The 20,695-nt window shown below is 36.9% G+C and overlaps 1 protein-coding gene and 2 pseudogenes across 1 annotated transcript; all 3 read left to right on the plus strand.

Annotated features, from left to right (window-relative positions):
* Nucleotides 1-375: 375 nt before the first annotated feature.
* LOC103581576 lies at nucleotides 376-1,302 on the plus strand (annotated as a pseudogene).
* Nucleotides 1,303-9,532: 8,230 nt separating this feature from the next.
* LOC103581577 (olfactory receptor 7A10-like) lies at nucleotides 9,533-10,486 on the plus strand. The gene has a single exon (XM_008563375.1). The coding sequence runs from the start codon at nucleotides 9,533-9,535 to the stop codon at nucleotides 10,484-10,486; it is 954 nt and encodes a 317-aa protein (XP_008561597.1).
* A 765-nt stretch (nucleotides 10,487-11,251) lies between these two features.
* LOC103581578 lies at nucleotides 11,252-17,262 on the plus strand (annotated as a pseudogene).
* The last annotated feature ends 3,433 nt before the right edge of the window (nucleotides 17,263-20,695 follow it).

Genomic DNA, 20,695 nt, shown 5'->3' on the forward strand with positions numbered 1-20,695 from the left:
ATACAAAGAAAGCAGATATTAAGTGTTCTCAGCATTACAATGATGTCTGTGAAGTACTGTATAGGTTAATAGCTACATTTAACCATATCAAAATGTATATATACTTCAAATCATGGTGTACACAATAAATATATAAACTTTTATCTGTTGATATAGAAAGAAAAAAAGAAAGAATGAAAGAAAGAAAGAAGGAAAAAAAGGAGAGAAGAAGGAAAAGATAAATAGAGGGAAGACAGGAGGGAGGTAGAAACGAATGAAGACAGAGAGAGAATTTGACTTTCTGACTGTCCAAAAAATGATAGCATTTCTGATAGGTGAGTACTACATGCTTGTGTCATGATGTCCTTCTCTTTTCTTTGTAATCACATCAGCCAGATGGAACCAGGGAATGATACACGAATTTCAGAATTTCTTCTTCTGGGATTTTCAGAGGAATCAGAATTGCAAGCCTTCCTCTTTGGGGTGTTCCTGTCCATGTACCTAATCACCGTGCTTGGAAACCTGCTTATCATCTTAGCCACAATCTCAGACTCCCACCTCCACATGCCCATGTACTTCTTCCTCTCCAACCTGTCCTTTTCTGACATCTGCTCCACCTCCACCACCATCCCAAAGATGTTGGTGAACATACAGACTCAGAGCAAAGTCATAACCTATGAAAGCTGTGCCACCCAGATGAACTTATTTATAATCTTTCTAGGGTTGGATGACTTTCTCCTGACTGATGGCTTATGACTGCTTCGTGGCCCTCTGTCACTACCTGAACTACACTGTCATCATGAACCACCGGCTCTGTGTGTTGCTGCTTTTGGTGTCCTGGGTCATGAGTGTCCTGCATTCCCTCTTACAAAGCTTCATGGTGTTGCCACTGTCCTTCTGTACAGACTTGGAAACCCCCAATTTTTCTGTGAACTTAATCAGGTGGTCCATCTTCCCTGCTCTGACACCTTTCTTAGTGACATATTGATGTAGTTTACAGTGGGAATGATGGGTGGTGGAACCTTCTGTGGGATCTTTTACTCTTATTATAAGATACTTTCCTCCATATGTGAAATCTCTACAGCTCAGGGAAAGTATAAAGCATTTTCCACCTGTGCATCTCACCTCTCAGTTGTCTCCTTATTTTATGGTACAGGCCTGAGAGTGTACTTTAGTTCTGCTGCTACACAAAACACACACTCAAGTGCAACAGCCTGGGTGATAGACACTGTGGTCACACCCATGATGAACCCCTTCATCTACAGTCTGAAGAATGAGGACATAAAGGGCGCTGTGACAAGATTCTTCAGTGGAAAACAATGAAAACCATTTTTTCTTTTTTTAATCATGCTAAAATGCATATAACATAACATTTGCCATTTAAATCATACTTAAACATACAATTCCATGGAATTAATTACATTCCCAATGGTGTAAACCCATCACATCTGTTTCTAAACTTTTTCATCATCATCCTAAACATAAACTCTCCACCAATCAAGCATCAATTTCTAATTATTCCTCTGCACACCCCCACCCCAAGCTTTTGACAGCCTTTAATCTACTTCTGCCTGTGAATTATTTTATTTTCTTTAAATGACCCATGATAACTGTATACATTTATTGAGTACAATGTGATATTTGGGTACATTTACACCATGTGCAATGATCATATCAGGGTAATTAACATATCCATCAACTCAATCATTTGTTATTTCTTTGTGTTGGGAACATTCGGAATCCTCTTTCATACCTATTTGAAGTTATACAGTAAATTGTTAACTTTATTCTCCCTAAAGGAATCCTCTTTCATACCTATTTGAAGTTATACAGTAAATTGTTAACTTTATTCTCCCTAAATTGGCAGAGAACACTAGATCTCATTCTTCCTAGCTTCAACTTTGTATCCATTGACCACCCTCTCTCTATTCCTCCTCCACTCCCCTTTGCCAGTCTGTATAACCACTACTGTATTCTTTACTTCTACATGATTGAATTTTTCAGATCCCACATATGAGTGAGAATATGGGGAATTTCTCTTTCTGTGTCTGGCTTATTTCACTTAACATAATCCTCTCCAAGCTCATCTATGTTGTTGCAAATGACAGAATTTCATTCATTTTCATGGCTGAGAAGTATTTCATTGAGCATAGATACCTCATTTCCTTGTCCAATCATCCAAGAATGGACATTTAGGTTGGTTCCAATCTTGGCTATTGTAAATAGAGCTGCAGTAAACATGAGTGCAGGAATCCATTAAACATGTTGATTTCTGTTCCTTCAGATATATACCTACTAGTGAGAGATGCTGGATCGTATGTTAGTCCTATCTGTAGTTATTTTGTGAAACCTGTCTTCATGTTTTCCATAATGGCTGTACGAGTTTACATTACCACCAACAGTGTATTACAGTTCCACTTTCTCCACATCTTCACCACTATTTGTCATTTTCTGTCTTTTTGATAAAAGTCACTCTCAATGGAGTGAAAGGATACCTCAGTGTGGTTTTGATTTGCATTTCAATGATGATTTGATTTTTTTTGTACAACTGTAGGCCATTTGTCTCCTTTTGAGAAATGTCTCCTCAGATCATTTGCTATTTTTTTATTGTGGCAAAACATACATATGAAATAAAGATCGTCATTTTAAGCATCTTTAAACATATAGTTGAGCCAAACCCCTGACTGATAGCACCAGTGCAGCAGACACCTCACTGGCAGCAGCACTCTCTGTTGCTGCCGCAGACACCAATTCTGAGAGAGTGGCCCATGACTCTGACCACTAGCAACTGCAGCTGCAAGGGCAGCTTGCTGTCACACCAGCAGCCACCACCACCTTATAGGCTGCCCACTGATCACTCATTGGCATAGACTGAAGGAGAGTCACCACTGGATCTGAGAGAAAGAGGTGAGTGATCACCAACTAATGACCCACTGACCCAAATCACAGGGAGAATTACACTGCCATATGTTGTAGCACATCAGGGAGTGGGAAGTATGTGCACAACCCATGGCACTGTCTTCATCTCGGGAGAAACAGGTGGAACTCCCAAAAGTATGGAAACCAAGGATAAGAAAATAGAGTTAGGAATAAAATTCCCAATCACCACCAAACCATAATCCAATTAAAGGAAGCAATATCCCAGGAGGAGCCTCTGCCTGTAGAAAAGATAAAAGAGAAAACCCACCCAGGGTCACTCATTTGAACTGAGGAGCATCACAATACCTCATTGCAGTCATCAGACTGTCTTTCTCCAATGCATGTTCTTGGCACCTTTGTTGAAAATCAGTTGGCCATAGGTATGTGGATTTATTTCTGGATTCTCTATTTTGTTCCATTGGTCTATGTGTCTGTTATAGTGCCAGCATACTGCTACAATGACTGCTGCTTTTTAGTGTATTTTGAAGTTAGGAAGCTTGATACATCACTATTTCTGTAAAGTATGTCATTTACTTTGGTTGGGAATGCATTGAATCTGCACATCCCATTTGGTAGTATGCTCGTTTTGACAACATTGATTCTTCCAATCTCTGAGAATGGGATGCAGTTCCTTTATTGTATTACTTCTTTAATTTGTTAAATCAGTGTTTTGTAGCTTTTATTGTAGAGATCCTTCACCTCTTAAGTTAACTTTTTTCTGTTTGTTTTTTGGTTTTTTGATTTTGGTTTTGGTTTTGGTTGCTATGGTAAATCAATTGCTTTCTTATTTCTTTTACACTAGCTTGCTGTTGGTGTATACTAACACAACCAATTTTGCTTAGTTGTTTTTCTGTCTTCCAAGTTTACTGAATTTGTTTATCAGGTCTAGGAGGATTCTAGCAGAGTCTTTAGGTTGGTCTTTCTGTTAAAATATGTCATCTGCAAACAGGGACAATTGGACATTCTCCTTTTCAGTTCAAATGCCCTTTATTTCTTTCTCTTGCCTAATTGCTCTGGCTGCAAAAGAAGGCTTCTGGAAACAAAAGAAAAAAGGAAATCAGCATACAAAAAGACACCTGTACCCCTGTGTTTATTGCAGCACTATTCACTACAGCAAAGATATGGACTCAACCTAGGTGTCCACTGACAGATAAATGGCTAAAAGAGATGTGGTATGCATATACAAAGCATAGACAGGTGGGCTCTCAAGCACTCTGCCCCCCATGAGGGGTCCTAGGAGGAGGTACCACTTCATGACCACAACACCCTATCTCCCAGGAACAGGGCATGCCAGACTCACTTCCTATCCAAAGAAACCTTTCTGGAGTCACAATGAGCTTAGTAAATGAAGAACTGGGACTTAGTCAATGACAGCTGCTATCCATTGAACATCTGTGTGAGGTAATTTCCAATGAGTTTTAAAATATTACTTACTTTTATGTGCATAAACTCCGTAGGATAAGTGGAATTTCACATCGTTTCAATTCCTGTCCTGAGGGAAGCAATTAGGAGGCAAGTGTAAACTTACTGATGCAAAAGCTGAGCTACCAAGTTCAACACTTGACACTTAAAATCAGACCTGAGGTGGGAGGTAGGATTCTTGCACAGGAAGTCCTCAAAATACTTGTAGCTGACTGCAACACAGCCCCACTGCCTTGATCCTCTAAGAGAGGTCCACAAACAGGACCGGCAACACCAACATCAACAGGGAAATAGCAACAAATGCAGAATGTCAGAGTTCCTTCTAGATCTTCCAAAGTGGAATCTGCACTTGCACAAGCTCACCAAGGAATTCATATAAACATTGAAGTTGGAGATATTCTGGTCTAAAACAGTCTTTCAACCTCCTCAGTTGTTGACATTTGTAGTGAACAATTCTTTTTGGTGGGCAAAGTCCTGTGCATTATAGTATGAGTAGCACCCTAGGCTTCAATCTACTAGATGCCATTACCACCTTCCCAGTTGTGACAATCAATAATTTTACCAGGAATTTCCAAATGTATCATGGAGGCACAATCACCTCTCATGGAGAACCACTGCCCTAGAGCAAATGAACTGGATACACCATGATGGAGTTCACATCAAAGTCCACCTATTACTTGGCTCATAACTTTGGGCAGATTACTTAATCCTTCTAAGCCACATTTCTGAAAATGTACAATGCAGTTTATTATACTGCTGACCACATAGCATGTGGTCTTATAAAAATTAAATAGGAGACTACTTAGAACATGTTAATATCAAGGCAATAAGCATTAAAATATGTAAATATATCTGTTATAATTATCAGGCCTTTCATAAATAAACTCCTAATGGACAGCTCTTATATGTGTGAAATTCCTGATTCTTAGTGGAATTTTTTCATGAAGCAAAAAACATATTATGTATTTCTAAAATCAGACGAACACAGTTCTTGAAGAGGGCAATAATTTTCTGTAGAAAACGGAGGCTGTGTCCCACCACAAGTCAAGTCTTTGGAGATCCCAGGGACATAGTCAAAACAGATTGTTCAGTCTTAGACTTTAGTGAAAACTTTAACTCAGGAGTGGTATAAGATTGTGGGAGGCAACACCTCTAGAAGGCAGGAGAGTTCATGGAAAAGAAATAATAAAGACTGGATTCACCTGATTTTTAACCTGGTCTCTCATTCACCTGATTTTTAACCTGGTAAGAAATAATAAAGACTGGATTCACCTGATTTTTAACCTGGTCTCTCGGGAACAAAATATCTGCAGGGAAAAAATCCTTTCTGTGCAAAGCAATGTCCCAACAATTGGGAAATGCTCCTAATGAGCAGATATATAGAGCTGTAAGTATCTCCTGTACTGCTGTTCCTCAGAGTGTACAATCGTGGGCTGGAAGGGACAAAGTAGTTTCTTCTGGAGTCCTAAGTCTGACAGGGGGACTGATGCTTGATACCTTCCTACTCTCATGTCTGGTGACAGTTTCAGTCTCCATCATCAACCATCCAGGGAGGAACTCAGATTTTCACACAAAGACCTTCCTCTCAGACATCCCACCTAGGTGAGTCCAAGAGACCAGTGGGCACTTCAGGAAAGCTTCAGAGAGAATGGAAACAAGGAAAGTTTATTTTTGTTCACTTGAGAGCCAATTCAGCCACGCTCCAAGCCTAGAGAATGCAGTGGTTGTTTCCTTTCTTGATTAATAAATTAATTAATATTTTTATTTATGATGGTTTTGAAAAGTCCCCATTTAACTCGGCAATGCACTCATCACTATTAAAATTTAAAAGACGGTAATGAAAGCCCAGTTAAGGGATTGTAGGCATGACATTGTTCCAGTAGAAATACATGTGTCCAAGTAACCTTGCAATTACATGGAGTAGAGAAATAGGGTATTAGATGGGGAGAGATATACTATGATGTGCGGGTATTTCTTTTTTATGTTGAAGATGGGACATATTTGTGTATGCTTGCATATTGATGAGAAAGTTCCAGAGCAATGGATTCCTCCCACATACCACCTTGTAACAGCAGTTCATGAGGCACATATTTTGCAGTTATCTACCCTCATGCTAGATATGGAGACTTTTAAAAATCACTTAATAGGTTTTTTTAAAGTATACTAATGAAGATTACTTGCAATTATGACCTTACTTCTGAGTCTGAATATATTTGTGGATTTGTTAGATATTTACTTTGTCTATTGCAAGTTCTTTGCTTTTGTATAGTGATTTTATTTCTGTTTTTGATTACATTTTTTAAATATAAGAATTGGGTTGCTCAATGGGTACAAAATGATTACAATTAAGTTACAGTTAGATAGAAGGAATAAGTTCTGATGTTCTATTGCATAGTAGAATGACTGTACTTAACAATACTGTATTACATATTTCAAAATAACTAAAAGAGATTTTTGAATATTCTCATAACAAAGAAGGGATAAATGTTCCAGTTGAGAGAAATGCTAATCACCCTGATTTGATCATTACACAATGTACACATGTATGGAAACATTTCCTTGTACCCCATAAATACGTATAATTATCATGGGCCAATCTTACATTTTTTCAAAAGAAAGAATGAAATCTGAGATGCAAAATAAAAAAAGAAAAGTATTGGAGTTTTCACCACCTTTGCTGTGTACTGTCTGTTTCTTTCATGGATTATCTGGAGAATGTATAAAAGTTTGTAATTTTGTGTGGTCAAATTTATCGTTCAGTTATATTGTATGTTCCTCATTGCTTTTTAAATATGCAAAGTTCATCTGCAGTATTTGAGTCAATATATCACTTTCTATATGTATTTCCAATGTATTTTTACATCTCTTTTGTTCTTTAATGTGCCTTTGTTCCTTTTGTGATTGAATATATTTCTACAATTTACACTTCCTTCAGCCATCAATTGAAAGACATTCTTCCTCATCATTTTACTAAAGATCACCTTTATACTTCAATAACATATTTCATCTGCATATTTTTATATAAGATAAATTATAATTTTAGATGATTCTATCTCAATTATGAGTTATATTCTCTTATGTATAGGTCTTTGCAAATTTAATTATTAATCCATATTGGAATCATTAAATCGTTGCTATTTTATATCTTTCCTTTATTGATGCACCTTTCAATTTGGTTAATACCATTGTTTTGAAACCACCTGGTTTTATTCCCCTGCCATTCTTTTTATCTCACAACTTCTCATTTCATTAACATTTGCTTCTATATAATGCATGAATTCACAAGGTGGACAGAGCAGGTGAAATCCCTGCTCAGTTAGATCTTGAATTATAATGGTGAAGACAGTACAAAGAAATAAATGCGGGCATGGTATGATGCCCCCAGGGATGAGTTATATGAAGAATATTTTTCCATGTAAAATGATAGAATTGTCATGTCTGTGCAGGATTTTATAGAGTAAAGTCAGGGAGGCTCTGCATGTTGGACAATGACAAGAACCAAGAACAGAGTGTGCCGTGGAATGTGTTAGAATATATGCACCAAATCTCAAAACCTAAGAATACCGAAGAATAGATTTCCACACAACAAAAGTGAGGAATGGGCAGCCTTAGATACTATCAGAACATATAAAAACCAATTGTCAAAATCAAGGTGGAATAGGAAGAATGACAAAAAAGTCTTCTACCATTTTATGCACTAAATGACCAAATCTGGTTGTCGTCTTATATTTCCTTTCATGATATTTTAGCTTATTCTCTTTGTTCATTATTTCTATATGATTGTTTAATCTACAAGCGTTGTGACGCCAAAAGATAGCATTACCTTTGTGATTATCTAAAAGACAATCTTATTTTTTTCTCTTTTATTACTTTTTCTGGGTATGAAAGGGATGTAAGGGTAGTTGGATGTGGACATAACCAAGGAAGCCTTGTCTTTTTCATGTTCTCTCAGGAAGCATCTGAGCTTATTAGATTTTTCCCAATCAAGTCTATTTAATTCCCTTCTCTGTGTTTATGACAGAGATTTTCTTTTTTAAAAAACCTAAGTTTCTTTAAATAGAGGGCAGAACATAGCCACATCAAAATGGAAAGATAATTTCATAATGAAAACATGCCTGACATCCATTCCTCTTTAAAATGTTATTGGGTGACAGAAGAATATGGTATTGATAAGACCACAGAAGTACAAGTTTGCTTTATGTGTATCCATGCTCTGTGTAAGTGTATACTGAGTGTTTTGTGCTGTGTGTATGTCCCTTTAGGTGTGAGAGGATGTTTCAGATCAAGGAGACTTGGACTCAATGTGTTCAAAAAAGTGACTCATAATACAGAGGCAAAAACTCAAAGCAACTTATGGAAATAGAGAATGCATTGAACTTCATAGTACAATTTAAGCCAATTTATTACACTGCCAGCATAACAACATCTGGAGAGAAAGACCTCGTGTGTCTTTAAGTTTCAACAGCAGTGAGGCCACCTCATTCTTCAACATTCTCTGACACCGTTTCCCATCACTCTCCTCTTGCTCATTCCCCTGCCACACTGGCTTCCTTGTGGGCCTCAGATCTGAAAACAGCATCTTTCTATAGGTGTTTGCACTGGACATTCCCCCTGCTGGCCACATATATTCCCAAATATCCATGTGGCTCCTGTCTTGTCTTCCTGGAGGTCTTTATTCAGATGTCACCTCATCTGCTCAATTTCCCTGAATGTACAGGAAAAAAAATAAATAACACCTCTTATCCACTCTTTCCTTTTCGCCTTCTTTCTTTTACTTCATAGCACTTATGACCATCTAAATAATATATGATACTTTTTATTTGCTTTCATTCCTTCTACATATTTTACTGTAGAAGTTTTTGTTGTTCTATACTGTTCAGTCATGATTTAGACACTGCCTGGAACATGGAAAATAACCAACGAGTATTTCTCAAATGCTTGAGAAATTAGTTATTAAAATTTTTGAATACATGACCTCTTAGGAAAAGGGTAAACATGGGATGGGAATTCCTAATCAGACATGGGATGAGGAATCATTTGAAGGGGAACAGATTGGTACACATATACAGAAATTAGTGTCCTAATTATAGAATATAAATGATAACATTTCTGATAGGTTATTAATAAATGTTTGTTTCAAATTCTTTTTCTATCTCTTCTTTTGTTTTTTTCATTGATTTTGTTTTTTTCCTTTTGCAGTCACCTCCACCACATGAAACCAGAGAATGACACACAAATTTCAGTATTTCTTCTTCTGGGAATTTTAGAAAATCCAGAATTACAACCCTTCCTCTTTGGTCTGTTCCTGTCCATGTACCTGGTCACCATGTTTGGAAACCTGCTCATCATCCTGGCCATCATCTCAGACCCCCACCTCCACACCCCCATGTATTTCTTCCTCTCCAACCTGTCCTTTGTGGACATTTGTTTCACCTCCACCACCATCCCAAAGATGCTGGTGAATATACAGACACAGAGCAAAGTCATAGCCTACACAGGCTGCATCACCCAAATGTACTTTTTCATACACTTTGTTGGATTGGACAGCTTCCTCCTAACTGTGATGGCCTATGACCGGTTCATGGCCATCTGTTACCCCCTGCACTACATGGTCATCATGAACCCCCGGCTCTGTGGACTGCTGGTTCTGGTGTCCTGGATCATGAGTGTCCTGCATTCCTTGTTACATAGTTTAATGGTGTTGAGGCTGTCCTTCTGCACACACTTGGAAATCCCCCACTTTTTCTGTGAACTCAATGAGGTAGTCCATCTTGCCTGTTCTGACACCTTTCTTAATGACCTGGTGATGTATATTGCAGCAGCAGTGCTGGGTGGGGGATCCCTCACTGCTATCCTTTACTCCTACTCCAGGATAGTTTCCTCCATATGCAGAATTTCATCAGCTCAGGGGAAGTATAAAGCATTTTCCACATGTGCATCTCACCTCTCAGTCGTCTCTTTATTTTATTGCACAAGCCTGGGTGTGTACCTTAGTTCTGCTTCTACACACAACTCATACTCAAGTGCAACAGCCTCAGTGATGTACACTGTGGTCACACCCATGCTGAACCCCTTCATTTATAGTCTGAGGAATAAAGACATAAAAAGGACACTGAAGTATTTTGGGGGACAGAAACTAGGAAAGAGCCAGTTGTCCTGTGGCTAAAGATGTGCACCTGATTGCAGAGATTAAAGCCTCAGAGCCAGAAATTGCTATTATTTAGTTACATCATGGATGTATAAATTGCTCTTTTTATTATATCCAGGAATTTCGATTTCTTTGATTTTGACTGCTTTGGAAAATGTAAGCAATTTTCATTTATTAAGCTTTCTTCTCTGTCAAATATACAACATTTCTCCTTCATCATTTTTCTGCTCTCACAAAGTAATTCCCATTGTTGGATCAGAAACTATTCGGAGATTCCCATGTTTCTAATATAGTGACACAGTTACAGTAGTTTTATGGAATAAGCCATATTTATCAACTAAGGCAATTTATAAAATCCTATTGTAGAAGAATTTCTGACACCACAGCTTTTCAATTTCATGTCTATCATTCATTTCTACCTCACTGCCATGTATTCTATTTCTGATAATGTCGACTTTAACATACCAGGCTGTTTAATAGCTGGTCATGGGATTTTATGCTCCCATTGAGATCCTGTTCTGTTATTGCTTGATGTCCATCCACAGTGCTTATTCTATTTTCTGCACAGAGTATTTCAGGCACACTCTCACTTCCATTATATTCTACAGGCCAAAGCAACTCAAAAATCTTAAGTCCAGCCCAGATTCAAAGGTGGAGAAACAGACTCTACATCTAATTCTGAGGAGCTTCACAATCACATTGTAAAAGACATGGATACATTGCATCTTCAGTAGTAGGAATAGAAGTTGTAGCAAACTTACTGGAATTGTTTTGTTTGGAGTCATGTGTGGTCCCTGTACACAGCTGCAAGTTAGGGTGCTGGGACACAAGTGGTCTTTAAAAATGTGCCTGCTCATGCCTTTCATAGACAAAAACAAACAAACCAAAGCCCATGTCAAACATTTAGAAAATGCTCACAGACGAAAACAATGGGCAATGTAAGTCAGACCCAGGGAGAAAAGAATACTGTGAGCAAAAAGCCCTGGAAAGAATGATAAACGCCTCTGGTTTCCAAGATGTTTCCAAGGATAGAAAAATAGCAGAAAATAAATTCTTTCCCATTTTGACTCCCTTACTCATGGGAACCAAACTGCTTGGAGAACAGAGTAACAATGGAACCATTAATTTCATGAGAATTCAACTTCTGAGGCACAATAAATAGTAAATAAGCCCCTTACTCCTCTTGCCTGTGACTCAAATAACGCAGGAAGGAGGGCAGTCAACTGGACCCTTGCAGAGGACTTGTGTCTGATGCCGCCTCTGTCACCCAGGGAACTACAGTCTCAGCAGCACCACTGAAGCACCTGGTGTTGGAAACAGGTATGGAGACAGGCAGAGTTCTTACAGGAAAAACTTCAGTGGTAAAAACTGTGATAATGTGTTGATGAGAGTCCATCCATACAAAGCACGTTACACAGTGAATTCCTGTCCTTAGCCCACAGTATTTCTCAAGAGTTTGTACCCAATCATCTTAGTCATTTCCTGTAGTCATTACAAGTGCTTCTATATTTCCCTATCAAAGACGTTCCTGTATCTTTTTATCTATAATGCCTTATTCATTCATTCATTCATTCACTTAAAAAGCATTTCCTGTGGTTCCACATAGTAAACCCTTGCAAGCCCATTCCATGCATCTTCTGACATTTCTTAGCCCACAGTATTTCTCAAGAGTTTGTACCCAATCATCTTAGTCATTTCCTGTAGTCATTACAAGTGCTTCTACATTTCCCTATCAAAGACGTTCCTGTATCTTTTTATCTATAATGCCTTATTCATTCATTCATTCATTCACTTAAAAAGCATTTCCTGTGGTTCCACATAGTAAACCCTTGCAAGCCCATTCCATGCATCTTCTGACATTAGGTTACTTAATATTCCTCTGTCTTCATTTTCACATTTGTAAAACGGGGAAAACAGTGTTATCCAGTCCATAGAATTAATGTTAGGATGACATTAAAGGAGATCATGTGTGGGAAGTTTTTAATAGTCTCTAAAACTAGTAGGCACCTATTCATGCTAACATGTTAATTATCATCACTGCATTGCTGTACACACATTTTTATTTGTTAAACCAAAAAAAAAAATAGGATGATCTTAATATAAGCTAAGGAATATAAAGCATACCACAAGTGCTTGACTTATGGAGTTCCATAATAAATTTTAGTAATTATTATTCTCATTTGTTGAGAATTTACAAGTCTCCAGCCCTTGTTCCAGGAGTTTTATATTTTTGTTAAAATTTGAAATGATCAACATCTATATTCTAAGAGATTCAAACATTCATAGGAATGCTATCCTTTTTCTCTTGTACCCACATTTTGATAATTTTATTTTCAATAATTTATATTTATAGAAATGTTGCAAAGAGAGGATGGATGTCCCATAGTGATAAAATTATTTGGAACTAGAGAGATACAATTGTTGCAAAACCTTCTGAATGTACTACATGCCACTGAATGCCACATTAGAATGACTGCAGTTCTCTCTGTATTTGTTTTGTATCAACTGCCTTACTAAAATGCTCAGATGCAATCGGTTTCCGGCCACCAACTCACCACCTGCAGCCATCATCTGAAAACAATGTTATGTTGCCTTTTCAACACTGAGGGTTCATTTCTTCTTCTCCTTGTATTGCATTGATTGGAACTTCCAGGGCACTAATAAACAATTCCTGATAATTAACTTAATTTTCTTCTTTAATACTTAAAGGAGAATTCTGCTATTGCTCCTGGCACAGTGGTCCACCAGTGCATTTCTCTAGGTAAGTTTTGCTGTTCATTAAATTTCTTCCTTGGTTATTGATGTGTTATCCTCCTTCCTGAATGAAATTTGGACACACGTTTTTTCAGGAATAAGTTTGTTTTTGAAGATATTAATGATTTTAACATACACTTATAAGTAATATCATCTACAGAAGTTGAACACTTATCTGCGTGTGCATTTTTATCATTCATAAATCCAGGTGTTTCTGTTCTTTCTCACTTTTGTTATCCCTTCCCTTAGACTTTGTCTATTTTTGTCTATTCATTTGTATATTGGAAAGAATTAGCTTTGAAAATTATTTTTCGATTCTAGTGTCTTTCTTCTTTTTAGTGCATTTATCTTTTTTCTTTGTCTGCTTTTATCTTTACCTGCTAATTTCTGCTTTAACTCTTTGTTCTCTAAAATTTTTATTTTTGATACCTTCAGATGTTGAGATTTTTATTTCATGAGGATAGACCACATAGGTATTTACTTGCAATTACTGAAAAATATACTAGAAAATGAATCTAAAAATCAACATTAATGTTACCACTCAAAGATTATCCCTGTTCATATTTTGGTGTACTTTGTTGAAGATAATTTTTCCTGTGCAAAATGTGTGTAATTATAAAAAAATCTACATGCTGATTTAATTTCTCCAGCCCAGAAAAGGAGACTAAGAACCTTATATTAGCAGTATCTGAAATATTATTTCTCTTTCCCCATGATGGAATTTTGCATTTTTAACCAAAAAAATAAAAAAAGACATCTTAATTCCCTCATTGAAAAGGGTATCTTCATTTTAATATTACATTCTTAGATTAATAGTAAGAATGAAAAAAAATTTTTTTTTGTCCTTTTTGAGACCGGCCGCACTGCGCTCAGCCAGTGAGCACACCGGACACCCCTATATAGGATCTGAACCCGCGTCAGGAGCACTGCTGCGCTCCCAGCACCACACTCTCCCAAGTGCGCCATGGGCTCGGCCCGAGAATGAAAACTTTTTTAAACACTTTTTACATTTCTTCATATATATCTTTAATATTTCTATGCCTTTCTCCCAGCAATATATTATTCTGTCTATAAGTTATTATTAAGATTTTAGAGATTAAAGTTATTAACTTTTATAACACAAATAGATTATTGTTACATTCTAATTTGCTGCATGGAACTATTTTTAATTCAGAATTTTAAATTATGGTTCCGATTACTGATCTTTTCTTCTGTTATTTCTATCAAAGACTTTAAATTTCAGAGGAAGAAAATTACTTACAAAGGTTATACATATCTATGCATAAATTTATAATGTCTACATATTTAATTAAATTTCCTATAGACAGCTTATGTAGTCCCCTGTGCTACATTTCATGTTTGAAATTTATTTATAAATATGTAGATAAGTTTTAACAGTATTTTTCTATATAGTCATTGAACACTTATTCATACCATTTATTTTACACCCTCAAATGTGTCCAGAAATAAATTCAAGTTAACATGATAAAAGAATTTTATATTTTCATCATTATGAGCATAATATTAAATTACAACACTCTAGGGTTATTCCCTTAAGAGGGGAAAAAAGTAAGAATTCCAGCTCACAAATTTTAAGAGGATTTTGAAATTTCCAACCAATGAAAAAGACAAAGAATAGAAATAAATGCTATTAATTAATATTATGGCAAAATACATAAATATAAATTATGAAATTAATAAGAAACACCAGAAAAGTAACATCACACCTCATCAATTTGTAAAAATCAAAATCTTTCCTAATAAAATAGCGATAACAAAGATAATGTCGAAAAATATCATTCATAATAACATTAAACCTAAGATACACTAAAATACTATTCACAAGAAATGAGTGTATTCTATATTTTTAAAAAACTTCAGGAAAGTTTACTCATATATGATTGAAATATCCAGAGGATAATTCCTGTTATTTGAATGGGAATCTGAAAAGAATAAATATGTCCATTTTTTTCCAAATTAGTTTATAATTTTAATGGAATCTCCAATAAAATTATGATGCTATTTTTCACATAATGAGGATAGATGATTCTGTAGTTCACCTGTGACAGAAAAAATTGAAATAGGAGTAATATTATGAAAGATAAAATGAATAATAGATGAGTTTCTCTTCTCAAATTTTAAGTATGTTATGTGGATAGAAAATTAAACATATAGAAAAAAAATTTCACAGCCTACTTACAATTATGACACAGATAATCAAATACAAGAATGTGAACAAGGAAATACTTTAATTTTTAATAACTGAGAGAGGCTATTGACACATAATCCTAAAAGAAAAAAATATAAAATTAAAATTAATCCAAAAGTTATTTTTTCTTAAAAATCTTAGAAAAAAAATGTGCAACATTTAAATAGCCATTTATTGGGTGGAATACTTTAATCTGATAAAGAATCAGAAAATGAAAAATGTACATAAGATTCACTGCTATATTTAAAAACTCTAGGATTTCAACATTGACAATGGAGATTCATAATAATAGTGATTATTAATTATTTTTAGCACAAGCAGCATGCAAGGTAGAGAGGATTTAACTACTCTACATTACAGAGACTCAGCACAATAACAAAAAAGCCTTCCAATGATTGAAAAATCTGCCTAGAATTAGGGAATTTTCCTTCCACCATGCATTAGGCAGAAAGGGCAAGAGCTGCCTCCAGGGATGCTGGGGTAGGGAGCGCTGCTTAGGAATGTGGGGGAGCACTGCAGCAGTGGTGTTCAAACTGTGTGTGCATCAGAATTCCTGAGAGGGCTTGTTAAATCACAGAGTGCCAGCTGCACCCACCAGGGCCTGACGATACACATTTCTAACAACTTCCCAGGTGATGTGATGTTACTGTTCCAAGGACTACAATTTGAGACCACTGACCTAGAAGCAATCTTTCCACGTAGTGATAGTAGCCACAACTTGTCCACAATAGGATCCAATGGTTAACCAAAATGGATGACTTCTTGAATCCCCTGGGTTTAAATAAAGGATATTGCTCTCATTTTAGAGAATGTTTATTTGGAGTGAATTTTGTGTTGCCTTTTCTCCCTCCCTCTGGGCAAACCCAGAAACCCCTTGGAAGAAGGAAAACAAACAGGAGATAAGAACTTTCTCCTCCTGGTATTCACAGGGGACTCTGACCAGTAGTCCCTCTTCTTTGGCCTGTTCCTCTCAATGTAACTGGTCTCAGTACTCGGGAACCTGCTCATTATCCTGACCTGTATCTCAGACTCCCACCTGCACTCCCCATGTACTTCTTTCTCTCCAACTTTTCCTTTCCTGACATCTGTATAACCCCCACCACCATTCCAAAGGTGCTGGTGAATGTACAGACACAGAGCAAAGTTATCAGTTTTGCAGGCTGCCTCAGCCAGATATATTTTTTCATTGTGTTTGGATGTCTGCACAGTTTAATCCTGACAGTGATGGACTACAACTGATTTGTGGCCATCTGTCACCCTCTGCACTACATGTTCATCATGAACACCCGGCTCTGTTGGATGCTGGCTCTGGGGTCCTGGATCATGAGTGCCCTGGGCTCCCTGCTTGATACCTTGACCACTTCGAAGCTGTCCTGCACAAACATGGGCATCTCAAGCTTTTTTTTTTTTTTTTTGTGACTTTCCCGAAGTCCTGGAGCTTGCCTATTCTAACACACTCATCAATAACATAGTGACATACTTTATGTCCATTGTCCTAGGTGTTTTCTCTCTGTCTGGGATCCTTTTTTCTTACTCTCATGCTTTCTTCTACATCCTGAGAATTGCATCAGCCAGTGGCAAGTGCAAAGCTTTTCCACCAGTGGATCTCACCTCTCAGTGATCTCCTTGTTCTAAGGCACAAGCCTTGAGGTCTACCTCAGTTCTGCAGCCACACTGTCCACTAGTGCAAGTATGATGTCCTCGGTGATGTACACCGTGGTCACTCCCATGCTGAACCCCCTTCATCCACAGGCTGAGGAACAGGGACATGAAAGGGGCTCTGGGGAGACTCCTCAGCAAAGCTCTTTATGAAGGGCCATTGCAATACTGAGGACCAGAAAGCCTGGCCTCCGCCATCCAATATTTTGAATACATCTGCAAAGAAATTCTTTCTTTGCCTTTTCCTTTGGGTTATTTCCTGCTTTAGCTTTTGTTTATAAAGTTATATATTGGATCACGCTTTTCACTTTCTAACCAGTAATTTTAACCTTTTATAAATAAAACCTGCCATTTTCCCTATTATCTTCAGTAATAATTTTGGGTTTTTTAAGTAAATCAAATCTTACATGTTTAACATAAATCATCAGAAGTAATGGGGAAAAGGATACTACGTTAGAAATGTTTCCCTGGTAACTCATTTACAAAGATGTTTTCTGATGTTATGTGATCAAAATTAACTCAAAGATTCCCTTCCTTTTCATTCAATTCACTTTTATTTCAGACACAATGAGTTCTTGGTAAGAAGTTTAGGCTCAGTGAATATTTCTCATATAGAGTGAAAAATAGGCAGATGGTTGGTTAAATATAAGATTCAGACAAGAAAAATGTGGTTAGATGATTATAAAATATATGCATGTATTCAAATAACCATCTGTACCTAGTAAACACATACAATGAAATAATAAAGTAAAATTTTTTAAAAAATTTAGAGCTAGAAAAGAAATTCAAAGATCCTAATATTTAAATTAATAGTAACAACATTCAGTATATGCTAGCACTGTTTAAGCATTTTATACAAATTTGTGTTCACTAAAAATTACCCAGTCTCAGGTATTGTTTTTTTTTAATTTGTGTTTTTATTTATCGTTATACAATATAGTTGATTTTTGTGGCTCTTTACCAATTTATTCCTTTCCCTCCTCCATCTGCCCCCTTTCCCACCCCTATCAACATCATATCTCTTCTTTTAATAAGGTCAAGGAATTATGGTAATTATTGTGTCCTTTTATTTCTATTGATTGGTTTGTTTTTTATATATAGCAGGGCACATCAACTAAGATAGTGACTACAGTTAATTACAATGTAGTGAATTATTCTTTTAAATTTTTTAATTGACACATTATAATTATACATATTTATGTGGTAAAATCTGATGTTTTGATCCATATATGTGTATTATAACTGGGTCTGAGTAATTAGAGTATCTATCACCTCATACGTTTAACATTTCTTTGTAGCAAGAGCATTCAAAAACCTCTCCTCTATTACATGACATGCAAAATCTAATGTTGGCCATAACCATTCTGCTGTGCAATATAACACCAGAACTTATTTCTCCTCTCTAACTGTGATTTTATACCGGTTTGCCAAACTTTCCTGGTTTTCCCTTCCCCTTCCCCTCCCAATATGTTTCATTCTTGAAAATTGCTAAGGCAATAGATTTTAAATGTGTTTACACCAGAAATGATGAGTATTTGAGGTAATGAATATGTAAATGAACTGTATTTAGCCACTCCAAAATGTACACATGTTTCAAAACATCATTTTATACATAAGAAACACGTTAAACTTTTGTAACTAGAGAAATAATGAATAAATATTTAGAAACAAAACCAAATTCAAACAGGGTAAAAAAGAGATATGCAGAATTTCATAACCCTGCTGGAATCAAATGTTTATTAATTATATGCAATGAAATCACAACAAGGAGGATGAAATGAGTTGCAGGAATAATTTCATATTTTTTAAATTGAAACATGGTTGATTGTACATATCTGTGGGGTACAGAGTATAATATGTGACGCTCAAACCAAGATAATTAGTGCACTCAACATTATACAATGTAATCATTTTTCATCATCTTTTACCAACTTGGAGGAATAATTTGATGCACCAAGAAACAGTAGCTTTACAGATATTCTGACAGGGAAAACTCAGTAAAAAAGCTGGAGGACAGATCATTCATACAAAAAAAGAAAGAAACATTGTATTTAAACTGCACTATAAACTAAATGGACTTGATGGGCATTTACAGAACATTTCATATAACAGCTACAGAATTCCTTTCATCAGCACATGCATTGTTTTCCAGCATAGACCACACGTTAGGCTTCAAAACAAGTCCTAATGAATTTTTAAAATTGAAATCATATCAAGTATATTTTCAGACCAATATAAAATAAAACCAAAAAATACAAAAAAGTGAAACATTTGAAATTGTATAGATACATGGAAACTAAACAACATAATCCCAAACAATCAATGGGTCGAAGAAGAACTTAAGCAGGAAATCAAAACATTCCTTGAAACAAATGAAGACTGAAACACATCTTACCGAACTATATGGGATATAGCCAAGGAGTTATTAAGAGGAATGTTTATAGCAATAAAAACCTACATCAGAAAAACAGGAAGATTTCAAATCAACAACCTAACAATACACCTCAAGGAAGTAAAAAAGCAAGAACAAAGCAATCCCAAAATAGGTAGATAAAAAGAAATATTTAAAATCTAAGCAAAAATAAATGAAATAGTAACTCAAAAAACTATGCAAAAGATCAACATAATGATAAGTTGGTTTTTTGAATGGATAAACAAAATTGAAAAACCATGGGCCGTCCCGGTGGCGCACTGCTACAGTGCGCCGCTTGGGAGCGTGGTGGCACTCCCGCCAAGGGTTCGGATCCCACATACAGACCGGTTCCCGCTCACTGGCTGAGCGAGGTGTGGGAGCAACACCGAGGTTTGCGATCCCGTTGCCGGTCCCGGTCTGGTACGGGCACGACACTGAGGGTTGCGATCCGTTGCCAGACACAAAAAAAGACAACAAGGAAAAAAAAAAAAAAAGAAAAACCATTAGCTAGACTGAGAAAAAGAAGGGAGATAGTGGGTCAAATATTGTGCTAAAGGTGTCTAATGCATGACCCTCCCTGAGAAAGGGACCAAAGCAAGGAATGGAAACCTAGGTACAGGATAAAGTATCAGTCAGAGAGTGGCAGAGGTCAGTGGGAGCCCAGTGAGATCCCTGTGGAGCACAAAATCAAATTAGGGTGGTGTAGAAGAGAGATAGGTATGTTGCTTTGGGCACCACCATGTCTCCAACACCAGGATCAGCCAAAAGGAATTCCCTTGTAACAAAAATTATCTGCGCAGCTGTGAGTATTTCCCAGTAGTAACCCTCCTCCTCCTCCTGACCCAGCCCACCCCCACAACCACCATGGTTGCCTGTGCCATTGTCTAGTCCCAGAGCCATGGTCCTTCTCCCTGCATAGCAATTCCTCCTGCACAGCACAGCCCACAACATGGCCCATGTCACCAGCTCAGCACCGAGCACATGTGCAGCTCCATCCTTCCAGTCATCTGCATGGCCCTGGATGCCCATGTGACCCCAAAACCAGCTACCTGCACAGCCCTACCAACCTGCTGGGGACCACTTGTCCAGCTACCCATGTGGCCTCACCAACTCATGTGGGTCCAGCCATCTAGCCTTCCTTGTGCCCCAGCCACCTCAGCTGTACATGTAGCCCTACCCACCCATGTGAGCA

The sequence above is a fragment of the Galeopterus variegatus genome, unplaced genomic scaffold, assembly GCF_000696425.1.
Source record: "Galeopterus variegatus unplaced genomic scaffold, G_variegatus-3.0.2 Scaffold13398, whole genome shotgun sequence".
In the NCBI taxonomy this organism is placed as follows: domain Eukaryota; kingdom Metazoa; phylum Chordata; class Mammalia; order Dermoptera; family Cynocephalidae; genus Galeopterus; species Galeopterus variegatus.